This window comes from Perognathus longimembris, chromosome 11 (genome assembly GCF_023159225.1).
Source record: "Perognathus longimembris pacificus isolate PPM17 chromosome 11, ASM2315922v1, whole genome shotgun sequence".
In the NCBI taxonomy this organism is placed as follows: Eukaryota; Metazoa; Chordata; class Mammalia; order Rodentia; family Heteromyidae; genus Perognathus; species Perognathus longimembris.
The window spans coordinates 28,591,785-28,604,523 of NC_063171.1; the positions used below are offsets into that span (position 1 = coordinate 28,591,785).

The window sequence follows — 12,739 nt, forward strand, 5'->3', positions numbered from 1 at the left end:
CTGTTCACTGTTGGTGTGCATATTGAGTCTTCCTAAGCAGACTTCTTGGCTATGTTATTTCTCTCATGAATTCCAACTGAATTTGGTTGACTTAAATTTAGAGGTTGAGGGCTGGGGATATGGCCTAGTGGCAAGAGTGCTTGCCTTGTATACATGAGGCCCTGGGTTCGATTCCCCAGCATCACATATACAGAAAACGGCCAGAAGTGGCGTCGTGGCTCAAGTGGCAGAGTGCTAGCCTTGAGCAAAAAGAAGCCAGGGACAGTGCTCAGGCCCTGAGTTCAAGGCCCGGGACTGGCCAAAAAAAAAAAAATTAGAGGTTGATTCAGATTTGCTTCTTAAATCTGTATTGTAAAGGAGGAGCTGAGCTGGAGATCTTTTGTCTTAAGCTACTGGAGGCTGCTTCTGAAAACTTGTAAATATGATTGTCTTTCCCTGCCTACTTTCCTCCCTCCCTATTTCCTTCCCTCCTTGAAGGGCTGGGATGGAACCCAGGGCCTTGTTCAAGCTGACCAATGCTCTACTTACTACTGAGCTATTTTCCCATTCAACTTTGTCTGGCTTTGAACTGCATTTCTTCTACTCTCTACCTCCCTACTAGCTGAGATTACATAGTTGTTCTCTATGGAATAGATCTGACTTGAGTTTTTAGTATACTAGCCAGAGTACTGGTTAGGACAGGGAGCAGGTTGCAGAGCAATGAGCATTTCCAAGTACCTACATTCCTTTGAAAACTCTCAAATTAGCTCATTGTACTGTCCTTCCTTTTATTGGCTTTACTTAAAGACTCCTCTTCTTCTTTATTCCTTTAACCCATGGAAACAACAACAGAACCCCTAGTAAAATGAAACAACAACATAAACAAACCAAAAGACTACTTGAAATAATTTCTAGATTTCTCTCGTCTGTTTTAATATTTGTTAATTAATAGCCCAAGAACATCATCTTAGTGCAAATCAAGTTTTTAAAAAATGAGGTAGGGTGTTTTAGTTTAGATTGATAAAAGTAGCATTTCTTTTTCCAGAAAACTCTTGTTTATTTTTAAGGAGATGTACAAAGGAGTTACAATTTCATAAGTCAGGTTATGAGTACAATGCTTCTTGGGCATTTTCACCTCTTTGCTTATAAAAGCAGTTTTTATGGATAAGGAGATGACTGTTCAGACTTTTGTCTAGCACAGCCCTATTCTGAGTTGGAAACCTTTCAGTGCCTTCAAGGGCACAGAAATGTTAGTCATCATCTTGGTGCCTTAGACATAATGAGCTGGGAGAGGCCTGGGAATACCAGAGGGAGACTGTGGGGTGGGTTGGGGAAGAGAAGGGGTGGCCTTCGATCTCTGGACATGGTTTATAATATAAAGGCAAGGCATTTGCAATAAAAGGAGTCAGGGGAGTACACTCCACACTGAGCATTTATAAACCATGTAGATGATCTTTCACTCAGAGGAAAACCAAGAGCACAGCTACCAGCAAAGCCAGAAAGCCAATGAATTTAAGCAAGCTTTCAAAGGCAGATGGAGAGTTTTGTACAATTCGTGTTTTGGTGACTTTCACTGTTCGGTCCCACTGTGTCAGGATGGCTTTTCTGGCTCCTTCCCATTTTCCTGTGCCGGTCAGGCGGAACTGGTAAGGTGAGCATGGGCCAAAGAAGACAGCCCATGCCAGAAGCGGGTCAGTCAGGAGCAGAGAGTACAAATTGGGTTTTGCGTTGATGGCGGTCAGGAGATCATCTATGTAGGGAATGTAATCTGACTGTAGAGCTTTACAGTAGCACAAGCCAAACCTTGATGAAAGGAAGATGGGGGAGGGGCAGGGAGCAGCAGCAGAACACAAAGAGAAAAAAATAATGAAAATCACAGAACAAATAAAATCTTGCAACATTTGTTTAAAGCCAGTGAATAGTACTGCACATTTTGGAATGGTTTCTGTGTTTTCCTCTTTATGTCCACAGTTGTCTAATGGTCTCATGCTGTTTTTTCCACACTAAATTATTATTCATGAAGAGCCACAAAAACCTGTAGGATAAATTTCTCAGTCTTGCTGATATTAGTCTTGAAGCATTGGCTGACTTCTGTGACAAGTAGATTCTACATTGTGTAATAGGGTTGTGTGTGTGTGTGTGTGTGTGTGCGTGCGTGTGCGTGTGTGCACGTGTGCCAGTCCTAGGGCTTGAACTCAGAGCCTAGGTACTGTCTCTGAGCTAGTTTTGCTCAAGGCTAGCTGTCTACCTCTTGAGCCACAGTTCCACTCCTGGCTTTTTTTTTTTGTTTAAAGGTACTTTATTGGAGGTAAGAGTCTCACAGACTTTCCTACCTGAGCTGGCTTTAAACCTGGATTCTCAGATCTCAGCCTCCTTGACTAGCTAGGATTATATGAGTGAGCCAATAGTGTAGTTATTTTAATTATTTAACTGTTACACGGGAGTTGCATCATAAGGCTAAACTATATTCTGGTCTGAGAATAAAGAAAGAGCTAGTTAAAATATTTTATTTTTGAATTTGACAACCTGACAAGGATAGATGAACCCTTGAACTAAAAAAAAAATACTTAGGAGTGAAAGTAGTGATCCTTACATACAATGATTAAAATGTTTTTTTTTTTTTTTTTCTGCCACAGAAGCTTTCTGGTTTTCAAAGGAAAATATATATCAAACCTCCAAACAGGCAAAACAGTGAGATACATAGTCTTACTTGCTGGCCATCTTTCTTCTCTACCCCTGACCCTTGAGTGGCTGTCATAAGGCAGGTCACGAGGGGAAACTCTCCTCTAGAGAATGGATACACAGACCTTCTGCAAAAGACCAGCTACTGATTGAATATGCCTGCTTTAAGGGTCTCTCAGCATTGCTGCTCCTACTACTAACCTCTACCATGGTAGCAAGAGCTAGCCAATGACAAATGCATAAGGAATGCACATAGCCTACGTTATATCAAAGTGTTTATGGACACTTTGATTTGAACTTCATCTAATTTTCAAGTATTGCAACATGCAAAGCAAAACCACTTGAGTAGATCTGGCCCAGAGGCATGGTTGACTGACGTCTGTGTTAGAGCTGCTTCTCCAATGAAACAATAGAGTTGACAAAGACTTGTTGAATGAGCCAGTGTGCTAGTACTTCCAGTAAGCACCCTTGTTTACTTGTGGATTCTGGATGAGGTGTGGAGCAGTGTACATGGTCAGTGAGGGTTATACTTGCTCCTAAACCCATCTCCATGTAATGCTTCATGACTATGCTCTGCAGTGGTGATTCTGGGAACATTAAAAGGTTTCGATTTCCCTTTGCTTACTCTCTCATTTAAACAAGTTCTCCTTCCTTTTCGTTTAAGTCTCAACTGCTCTTTTTTTTTCCCCAGCAAACCTTTTACCTCTCTGCTATTGGTTCACCAATTTTAATTATGATTCAGAAAGAATGTCCATGTAGTTCACTCACCCACTGTGCTTGTTTTCTTTTCTTTCATTAACTTCCTTTATCATGATGCTTGGTGGTGGTAGGAGAGTCGTACCTATAAAATAAATAAAAAATGCAATTTCCTTTAGGTTTAGGTGGTTACTGATAAAGGTGCTTTCTTACAATACATCTTCTCTTTCTAGAAGTCCACAGCTCATCTAGTCTGTAAATGTTAGCAGCCTGAGCTGACTGATGGTGTGCTCCTGGCAATAATGCTACTTGCTGAAAAGGTAAATATCCAGCCATCTCATCATCTCCCTAATACAACATGACCTCATGGCTAGTTTGACTGAATTTTGTCACTTGGTTGGACCTTTAAATTCTAATTGAACCAGTTATTTGCTCAAAATAACAAGATATTATATATATATAATATATCCATATAATATGTAGAGACATATATATTTGTGGACACATATATACACACATATATGTAAATATGTATACACACAGCAGTACAGTAGTATGAGAGATTGGACTAAGGGCTTCATGTGTCCTAGTTAAACGCTCTACCACTTGAGCTATGTCCCAGTATCTTTGATTTCAGTTTTTTTTTTTCAGGTAGGGTCTTGTGCTAACTTTACCAGGGCTGATCATGCTTCTGTTTTCACTTCATGTGCTGTTGGGACCATAGGCCTTCACCGCCATGCCCAGCCAGCTTCTATATTTTGGATCCAACTTGTGCTGGTGATGTTAGAAGCCATTATGGTAAGACCATTCCGTAGAAAATTGAATGGATCCTGCTTTATAATGATTCTGTTGTTTGGAAGAGGAGCTAGGCGATAGTCTTCAGTATCCATTATCACATGGAAAATTGAAACCACATACCTTGTGATTTCTCATCCCTTTACCTTTGAATACTTGAACCACCCATCGAGCTTGTGTTTCTCCTGTGGGCACCATGGAGCCTAGGGGTTTGATGAGGCCAATCACAGCCAGGGTTGGTTTTTGCAGATGTGCTGGAATGATATATTTGTATAGCGATGCCTGGCCATCTTCAACTTTCACTACAGATTCGTCAAGGAAGGGGAAAGCGAAGGTATATCCAGTGGCAAAGACAATGATATCAATGGGCTCTTCTTTTAGGGTGTTCTTGAATACGACAGAGTTTTCCTTCACTTCCTTTATGCTTGGCTTGATCAAGACTTTTCCAGTAATGATACGGCCAGGCAGCTCATCATTCAGCACAGGCTCTCTTAGCTGAACCCTAAGCAAAAACACAGACCAGGAAGACATCTGCCAGTGCACAATGTAGCCAGCCCTTTCTCCACTTCCCCTTTTCTGTTGGTTCTCGACAAGAGCTGCTAATCTTGGGAGATGTTAACCTCTGATGAAGGGGATTCATGCTGTCCAAGGATTATAAAATATGCTTACCCATTTACTAGAGGTTGAAGCTGAGGAGGAAGTGAGAGTTTTCTGTAGCTTCAGTTTCTCTTGCTGATTTTCAGCATTCAGCTGTCTCTGTCATTGCAGAGACAGTTTCATGCTGAAGGTGGTCAAGGGAAATCAAGGACTACCATATCTGAAGAGAACCACTGGGTGCACTATCCAATACTTGTCCCCCTATAAAGCAGCTCTATAAGGAAAATATGTATGTTTCTAAGGAGGAACATGGCTAAAATTGTCCTTTTCTGGCTATATGACCCTTAGGAGCACAAGATTAACATTTAGTGAATTGTCTTTGTAGATATTAAGCCATTTGGGGCTTATGATGAGTGTGTAGAAAGAGGCTGGGTGTGATGGCCCATGCTTATAATTCTAGCACTTGGGGGGCTGAGACAAAAAGATTGTTTTAGGCTAGCTTGGACTATATAGCAACACATTGCCTTATAAAGCAAAAAGGGAAGAAGGAAGGGAAGGAAGAAGGGAGGCAGGCAGGCAGGCAGGCAAGGAGGGAGGAAGGGAGGGAAGGAAGGAGGGAGGGAGGGAGGGAGGGAGGAAAGAAGAAAGGAGAGAGACCTGAGATAGTATGTTAAAATGGAAACATCACTGGAATTCAATGTAGTAAAAGTGGCTCTTTTCCAACTGTTTTTGCGTTACAGAGCTTGATCTAATTTTACAGTTTTTATAGGACTTTTTTTTCTGCTTATCTATAAAATAGAGATAGTGGTAGCATCTTAGAACACTGGATAGAATGAAAGATCATATGAAGTTGGGCTTGTGTGAATATGCATATCTATGTTGCACATATGTGTATATATACATGTATACAAATGTATTTACTACACCAAAGAGAAAAGGATTAAAAACATAATTCTTCAGACCTGCAAGTCATCATCCAGGGTAGATAAGACAATAGAAAAAGCTGTGGTGGAAAGACTCAAAGCCCCTGAGAAGCCTGGGGTAGAATAAAGAAGATAAGCAATGACTAAACGAGTGGGTACAATAAAGAGAGGCATGTAGGCTGGGGATATAGCCTAGTGGCAAGAGTGCCTGCCTCGGATACACGAGGCCCTAGGTTCGATTCCCCAGCACCACATATACAGAAAACGGCCAGAAGCGGCGCTGTGGCTCAAGTGGCAGAGTGCTAACCTTGAGCGGGAAGAAGCCAGGGACTGTGCTCAGGCCCTGAGTCCAAGGCCCAGGACTGGCCAAAAAAAAAAAAAAAAAAAAAAAGAGGCATGTAACATGAGCAAAGTAGAAGTATATGTAATGAAAGGGGGTTGCATGCCATTGGTGGTGGCCTTGGGCCATTGACCCATGTTGATCCAGAATGAAATCTGGAGAGAGGTCAGAAGGGATTTCCCTGCTGCCGTATTACCTAGTAATGGATTTTCCCTGCATAAACTTAATGAATGAGGAAGAAATGCTTGGGTTCTTGTTACTGAGATAAGGCATAGGTTGTCACTGAAGTGACAGACAACGGCAAGAAGAGATGGTGAAGGGCAATTATAGGATTTTTTCCAGCCCAATGAAATAATGCCAATGTGTTATTTTTGTCAACAAAGTCATAAACACATCATTATCTTGGTTTGTGGGAGCCAAGGCCAAAGTAACTTTCAACTTCATTTAGTATTACATGAGCTAGTATAAGTGACTGAATTTTGCCAAGTCTCAATTTTCACATAGTATAAGGGATAGTATAATAATGCTTACCTTAAAGAGCTGTTGGCAAGGAGAAATATATAGTTTTATTTACTTAGTATTTACAAAAACTAGCTATTACCATCAAAGACATTTGTATGACTTAAAAAATTGCCATAATTTTGCCTATTATTGCCTGGCTTCTTTGTATGACTGGAAAGAGTCAGGATTCCTAATATTCTTGGGCATATACATTATATTTACCTGTCTTCTGGTATCACACCATAATTTTCATGATTAAACCAGCTGTTCATCTTTTTGGCGATCAGCCAAGACACAATTGGAGTTGGAAGAGCATTCCTGAACATATTCTGAAACCGTGTCATGAACACCATGTCCCAGGGGTACCCTGAGTCAAAGACTCGGCTGATGACCCATGCCCCTGCGGTGGTGCTGAGGAACACCTGGAAACAACCAAAGAGGATGGAGAACTGTCATGAATCAAAAGCATCACCGAGGCTGCCACACTCACCCCCACCTGGCCAGAGTCTTCTTTCTTCTAACTACTATGTGTGATAATACTCTGAATACGTAAAGTATTAAAATGTGTTAGGAGGTATTTTTCAGGTACTATTTTATCTCTCAAGCTTAAGACAGAGAAGTTTAAATCTCATGTAGGAAGAGAGAAGACAATGGACGGTGGCTGTAATTTTGTATACTAACTATAAGTGTAGGAAATAAACAGGGCATAGTAGAAATTGAGAATTGTCTATAGTGGTAATTTTATTACAAACAGCTGGCTTACCCATTCGTAAAATTCAGTAAAAACAATTATTTGATGTTTGTTTTACTTTTATTCCTCTTTTTTTTTAAAAGCCAGATTCATTCTTGAGTTTACCAGGTAACTTAATTCACTGAGCTAATAAATTTTTTTTGGCACCTGTACACCAAGGAATTTCTTGCAAAGCTATATAATAAACAAATAATTATGATAATGAATGAAAACTGTTACTTTAAAGATACAAAACAATTGAGTGAAGAGACTGCTTTCTTTGCTTTCACCAAATGGGATCATGAAGCCCAATGTCAGTAGTTTGTTAGCCCTTTCAGCCTCAGAGAGCCGTGCATACAGCTCTGGAAACATGGTGGCAAAAACTTCATTCTCTCCCGTGGGTCTTCTATGAGCTAAAAGTACCTGTCATGGTGCTGAGTCTACATGACATTTGGGTAGGTATGAATTTTGTTCTCTGCCTAAGGGAGTTTCTTTGTTCATATAGAAATGATGTCTGTCAAAGAAATGGTGAATACTGGCAGAAGAATTTTCTGAACAATTAGAAATCATTTGGATTTTCAATGATTTCCTCAAGTGGTGGTCAGACTAGATGGGCACCTGTTAGTTTCTGTTTTAGGAGCTCCTTTCTCTTTCTTCACAACCACACCCTCAAATTGCTAAGCTTCTTCAGATCAATTAAACAACCTATCAATCAATGAATAAGCCATCAAGTCCTTTTTCTGAGTTCCCAGAAAGGAATATTGAAGTTACAACCTCCTAATGCTTTCTTCTTCACAGGCATTTTCACACTTGAAGTTATTGGCATAATCATTTATGCTGATTTATTCAGCAGTGAATTTTCCCACAGTTCAATGGTTCAATGGGGGCAGGGTGGGGGTGTGTGTGGTCTTGATTTTGCCAGTGTAACTCCAGTGCTTGGGACAATGTTTGGCATGATAGAAGCCAACAACTCATATATATTAGTTTGCTAAATGGCTCTCAATGGGTCTATAGCATAGCTGAAAAGAAGACATATAGTATCAATGGTAGCAATAGTGAGGATGTAAATTACATTACATAAGTCCTGGAAAAGGGAGAGATTACTTTGGGCTGGGTGAGACAGCTAGGGATATAAATATCTATTGCAATAAAAAGAAAAGGGCACTGAAGAAAGGAGGGAGATGGTGTGGGCAAAGGAAACATAAAGACACAGGAATTGAAAAAGGGTTCAGAGTAGATCTGCTGGGCCACAGCTGATTACGCAGAGAATCGCGCAAGGCTTACAGTGATGGGTAATGCGAGGATTTAACTCAGATTGTGGGAAAATATAAGACAGAGGGCTAAAAACTCTGCATTTTCTTTTCAGGTTAGGGGAGTTACTAGTTTTTCAACATGAACGTATCATATGAAAGCAGGCCATTCAGGGGACTTGTATGTGGGTGGTTGGGGGCACTGCATGGATTGGGGTGTGAGATAGAATGGACTTGAGGAGGGAAGTAACAACAAATAAAGAAGGAAAGGCCAGGCATGGGTGGCTCACACTTGGAACCCCAGCTACTTGCGGAGGCTGAGATTTGATGATCAAGGTTTGAAGTCAGCCTGGCCAGAAGTGGAGGTGTGGTTCAAGTAGTACAGTATCAGCCTTGAGTTAAAAAGCCAAGTGAGATTACAAGGCCCTAGTGTTCCAACTCCAGTATCAGCACAATGATAATAAGTATATGAAATTACAATCACCTTTCATTGTCTTCTCTCTTCCTACGTACATAGGAGCTGGATGCTGGTGGCTCACACCTGTAATCTACAAGGAGGCTGAGATCTGAGGATTGTGGTTCAAAGCCAGCTCCAGCAGGAAAGTCCACGAGACTCTTATCTCCAATAAACTACTGTGGCTATGGCTTTCAAGTGGTAGAGTGGTAGCCTTGAACAAGAGAAGCTCAGAGACAGTGCCCAGGCTCTGCATTCAAGCCCCAGGACTGGCTCCAAAATAAAATAAAATAAAATAAAATAAAATAAAATAAAATAACATAAAATAACATAAAATAAAACAAAATAACGTAAAGGGGAAAATGGGAGCCCTTAGGAAGCAAAAACTTGCCAGGGTTTTCTGATGTGTGGGGCTGAGAAAACAAAAGATGTGTCCTGTACTCTTGGATGGCTAGGAAAATGACAAAACAAGAAATCATAGAAAATGGTTTAGAGGAAATACAGGACAGCTGGAATTTTATAGCAGCAAACTTGGGGAGTAATCCATAAAAGTACTTCCAAAAATGTGTTACTTGTTAGGCATTGTTATTTCTTTAACATTTAGCATGGCATTAAACTGTTTTCTTGAGACATGAATGTTAACATCAAGAGTGGTACCTTTTTGGCCAGGTGGCTAGCCTCCACAGCAATGTCTGTGCCAGAATTTCCCATTCCAACCACAAGAACTCTCTTGTCTTTAAATATATCTGGATGCTTATACTGCCGGCTATGGAAGTACTGGCCTTTAAAGGTATTTATGCCTGGAAAAACAAAGTCAAGTAAAGAATTTGTAGGGTCAGTAAATGAAACACACATTTTGTTTTCTGTTTGATAACACACTTTTGGCATGACTTAGGTTCCTTTGACTACTATGTTCAAATCTGAGGAAACCTGGAATATGAATAAATGACTTTACAAAATATTAGTAGGCAATTGGATTTATTTACTCACCCCATTTACTTATGGGTAAAGATGGGCAATTACTTCATCTTACTCCATGTGTTTCTAGTTCTACTTACTAAGTGAATAACAAGGAAGCTGAACTAGTAGGGCCACAGTCATCTTAAACAAAAGTGGAGGGAGTCATTGCCATTTAAAGGCTTCTGGAAGTCACTGGGATACTATTTAAATTACTAATATTTATATGGACTGGGTAGCTTTTCACAAATAAGGAGAAAAAAAGCCCAAAGAAGTTAAAGGAAAGTGTGAATCAGGGTCTCAATTCAGCATACTTTTGGGACATCTGCTATGTATCCTATCTACCCTGTGTGTTAAATAATGTGGGGGAAATAAGATAAATGTGGTTCTTATTCACAGAGGCCCACACAGCTTGTGGAAGCTTGTTCATAGTCCGCCTTGGAGACTAACTCTAATGGAGCTCAGGGTCCATTTGCTGAGTCAGCCAGTGTTGGCACAGATTAAAAAGGGGTTAGGTTAGTGACACCAGCCAGGGTTGCCTCCGTGGGCTAATGAGGTACCTCAGGCCATTTGTGCCAAGCCCCATTGAGACATCAATGCAAATGGAGAATTTTTGACTCTCAAGGCCATGTTATGCAATCAGAACACAGAATCTGGCTTTTCTAGAAAAAGTGACAAGGTACCTAGTTTTTCTCAGAACAACTGGGTATGCTTATATGAAGGGTCCTTGTCCCGATGTGATGGCCCTTGAACTCCCTTTGAATCATGAGAAATCTAACCTGAATCCTTGTTAAAGCTTAAGCAGGATCAGGAACATTTAGAATTTGACATAGATACAACCTAATTCAAATATTAGCTCAGTACAGAGACCCCATAATATGGATCTAAAGACTTCTAAGAAGGGGGAACTAGAAAGGGCTAAGAAGAATCATAGAGTTATCTCTAGATCCTTAGACCACCACAGATTCCTTTTGAGTCAAGCTGTTTTGGTTTACAAATGGACAAAAATGAGGCTCTGTGTGGCTATCTTCTATGGATTATGGACTTCTTATCTTGCAGAAGGACAGAATGAGAAATCATATCACAAGAATATGGCTTAGTCAACTCAAAAATATATAGTTCTAAATGAATATAAATAGTTATTTTGAGTATATATTTATTTTAATTGTGATTCTTACTATTTCTACTAATTTTTTTGGGGGGGAGGGGAATACCTTCTTTGGGATGGACTCAAGAACTGGTGATACTGTTAGTTAATATCTTCAGTGAACTTAAATTTTTTTGTCATGGTTAGCAACTATATCATGGAGTATGTATGGACTTAGCAAGCCTGCTAGAAAAAGCCTTGCTAGGCAAGAAAATGATAGTGGGACTGGGAGTACTGGATTTTTCAAGTCTAAGGTAACAGAATCTTAGAGTACCAAGTCTTCTTGGCAGTCACATACTCAAATTGGATTTCAAATTGGTACCGCCTGGCAAACTGATATTAAGAACTGCAAGTCTCACAGGGCCTTTCTTGTTAGATTTGAATGCAGTTGGGTAAGTTCCTCCACTTACCAGTGAAAACCAGAGGCAAAGTGGGAGGCTGAAGAGTATGAGCTAGGTAGTTGTGCAGCACAGAATTTAAACTTTTTGGGTCCCAGAATTTTCTATTCATACTAAGCACACTGGCTTAGTTGCTTTCAGCATATGCTTTATTCTAATCTGATATGCTTCTGGAGTGGATCCAGGACCAAGGGAGGTATGTGAGTTTACTGAAGATGAGAGATTGGTATCACTCCAGGTGGGCTGATTACTCCTCTGGAGTTCCATAAAGCTCTATTCATGCCTCCAATACAGGTTATATCCTTATCCATTTCTGTAATCTTAGTAGCTAATATAAATACACAGTTGATAGTGGATAAATGCTGTTTTCTCCATGTCATGGAGCCTTCTTGGGGTGACCCAGGTCAGGCACTCCCTTCTGACAGATGGAGTCTCTGGGCTGTTTAGGGTGTTCCTTTGAAGGCAAGAATTCACCAAGAGTTGCACTGCCTTGTGCGATGACTAGAGTCCCTCCCTTTCTGAGTGTGTCCAACAGAGGATGGTTAAATCTCTCTCAGGGATCTTGGAGAATAATTTCTTGCATTGGGAAGAAGATAGTACTGATGTGTTTTTTTTTTCAGTTTAGCAATTCATTTTTATGGCACTTTTCGAGACTTGGGTGATCATTGGCACAGACATGGGACCATGGGAAGTACATGTGGGACTACGGGAAGTACATGTGGGACCACGGGAAGTACATATGGGACCATGGGAAGTACACGAGCTTATTGGAAAATTGAGTGTTGGATCACTCTAGGCCATAACTACATGATTTGGAGAAAAATTTCCTTTAGTTTTAGCATGTTGAATGCTTAGTTGCAGGTAAAAATAGACCAAACAATAGCATTTTCTACTCCGTTGAGTTGAAGCCCATTTGAAATTTGACATAGATTAGCATGAATTATGGCTGCAAATCCAAGTGAAGAAACTGAAACCCAAAGATGTCTTAACTTGTCTCCCAAGATTTATTTTCCCATTGACTATTGACATACAGTCCAAAAAAATCAAAACAAAAACAAAATCAAAACCAAAAAAACAAAACTCCTCAGATCTAGCCATTGCTAGGATCATATAAAACAAACCAGCAGAAAAAAAAATTATTTTTTTCTTTATTCACCAATTGACCTTTGTTTTCTCCAAACTTAACTTTGGTAACTCAACTCAATTGAGCTGGCTCAACTTTTCAGAGCTTCCTGTGCTTTATAAGAGTTTTTTTAGGCGCTATCTCTCATTTTAAGGAATGACATTGAA

At 40.2% G+C, this 12,739-nt stretch overlaps 1 protein-coding gene across 3 annotated transcripts in view; it reads right to left on the minus strand.

The window, feature by feature from the left end:
* Positions 1–884: 884 nt before the first annotated feature.
* Fmo1 (flavin containing dimethylaniline monoxygenase 1) overlaps positions 885–12,739 on the minus strand; it is a 30,666-nt gene continuing 18,811 nt past the window's right edge. For all 3 annotated transcript variants that reach the window (XM_048357381.1, XM_048357382.1, XM_048357383.1), the window contains 5 exons: positions 9,605–9,747; positions 6,736–6,935; positions 4,299–4,654; positions 3,430–3,502; positions 885–1,782 (listed from right to left, as the gene is read on the minus strand). In XM_048357381.1, coding sequence (XP_048213338.1) covers positions 1,440–1,782; positions 3,430–3,502; positions 4,299–4,654; positions 6,736–6,935; positions 9,605–9,747 — 1,115 coding nt within the window. In that variant the 3' untranslated portion in view covers positions 885–1,439. The remainder of the gene's footprint in view (positions 1,783–3,429; positions 3,503–4,298; positions 4,655–6,735; positions 6,936–9,604; positions 9,748–12,739) is intronic.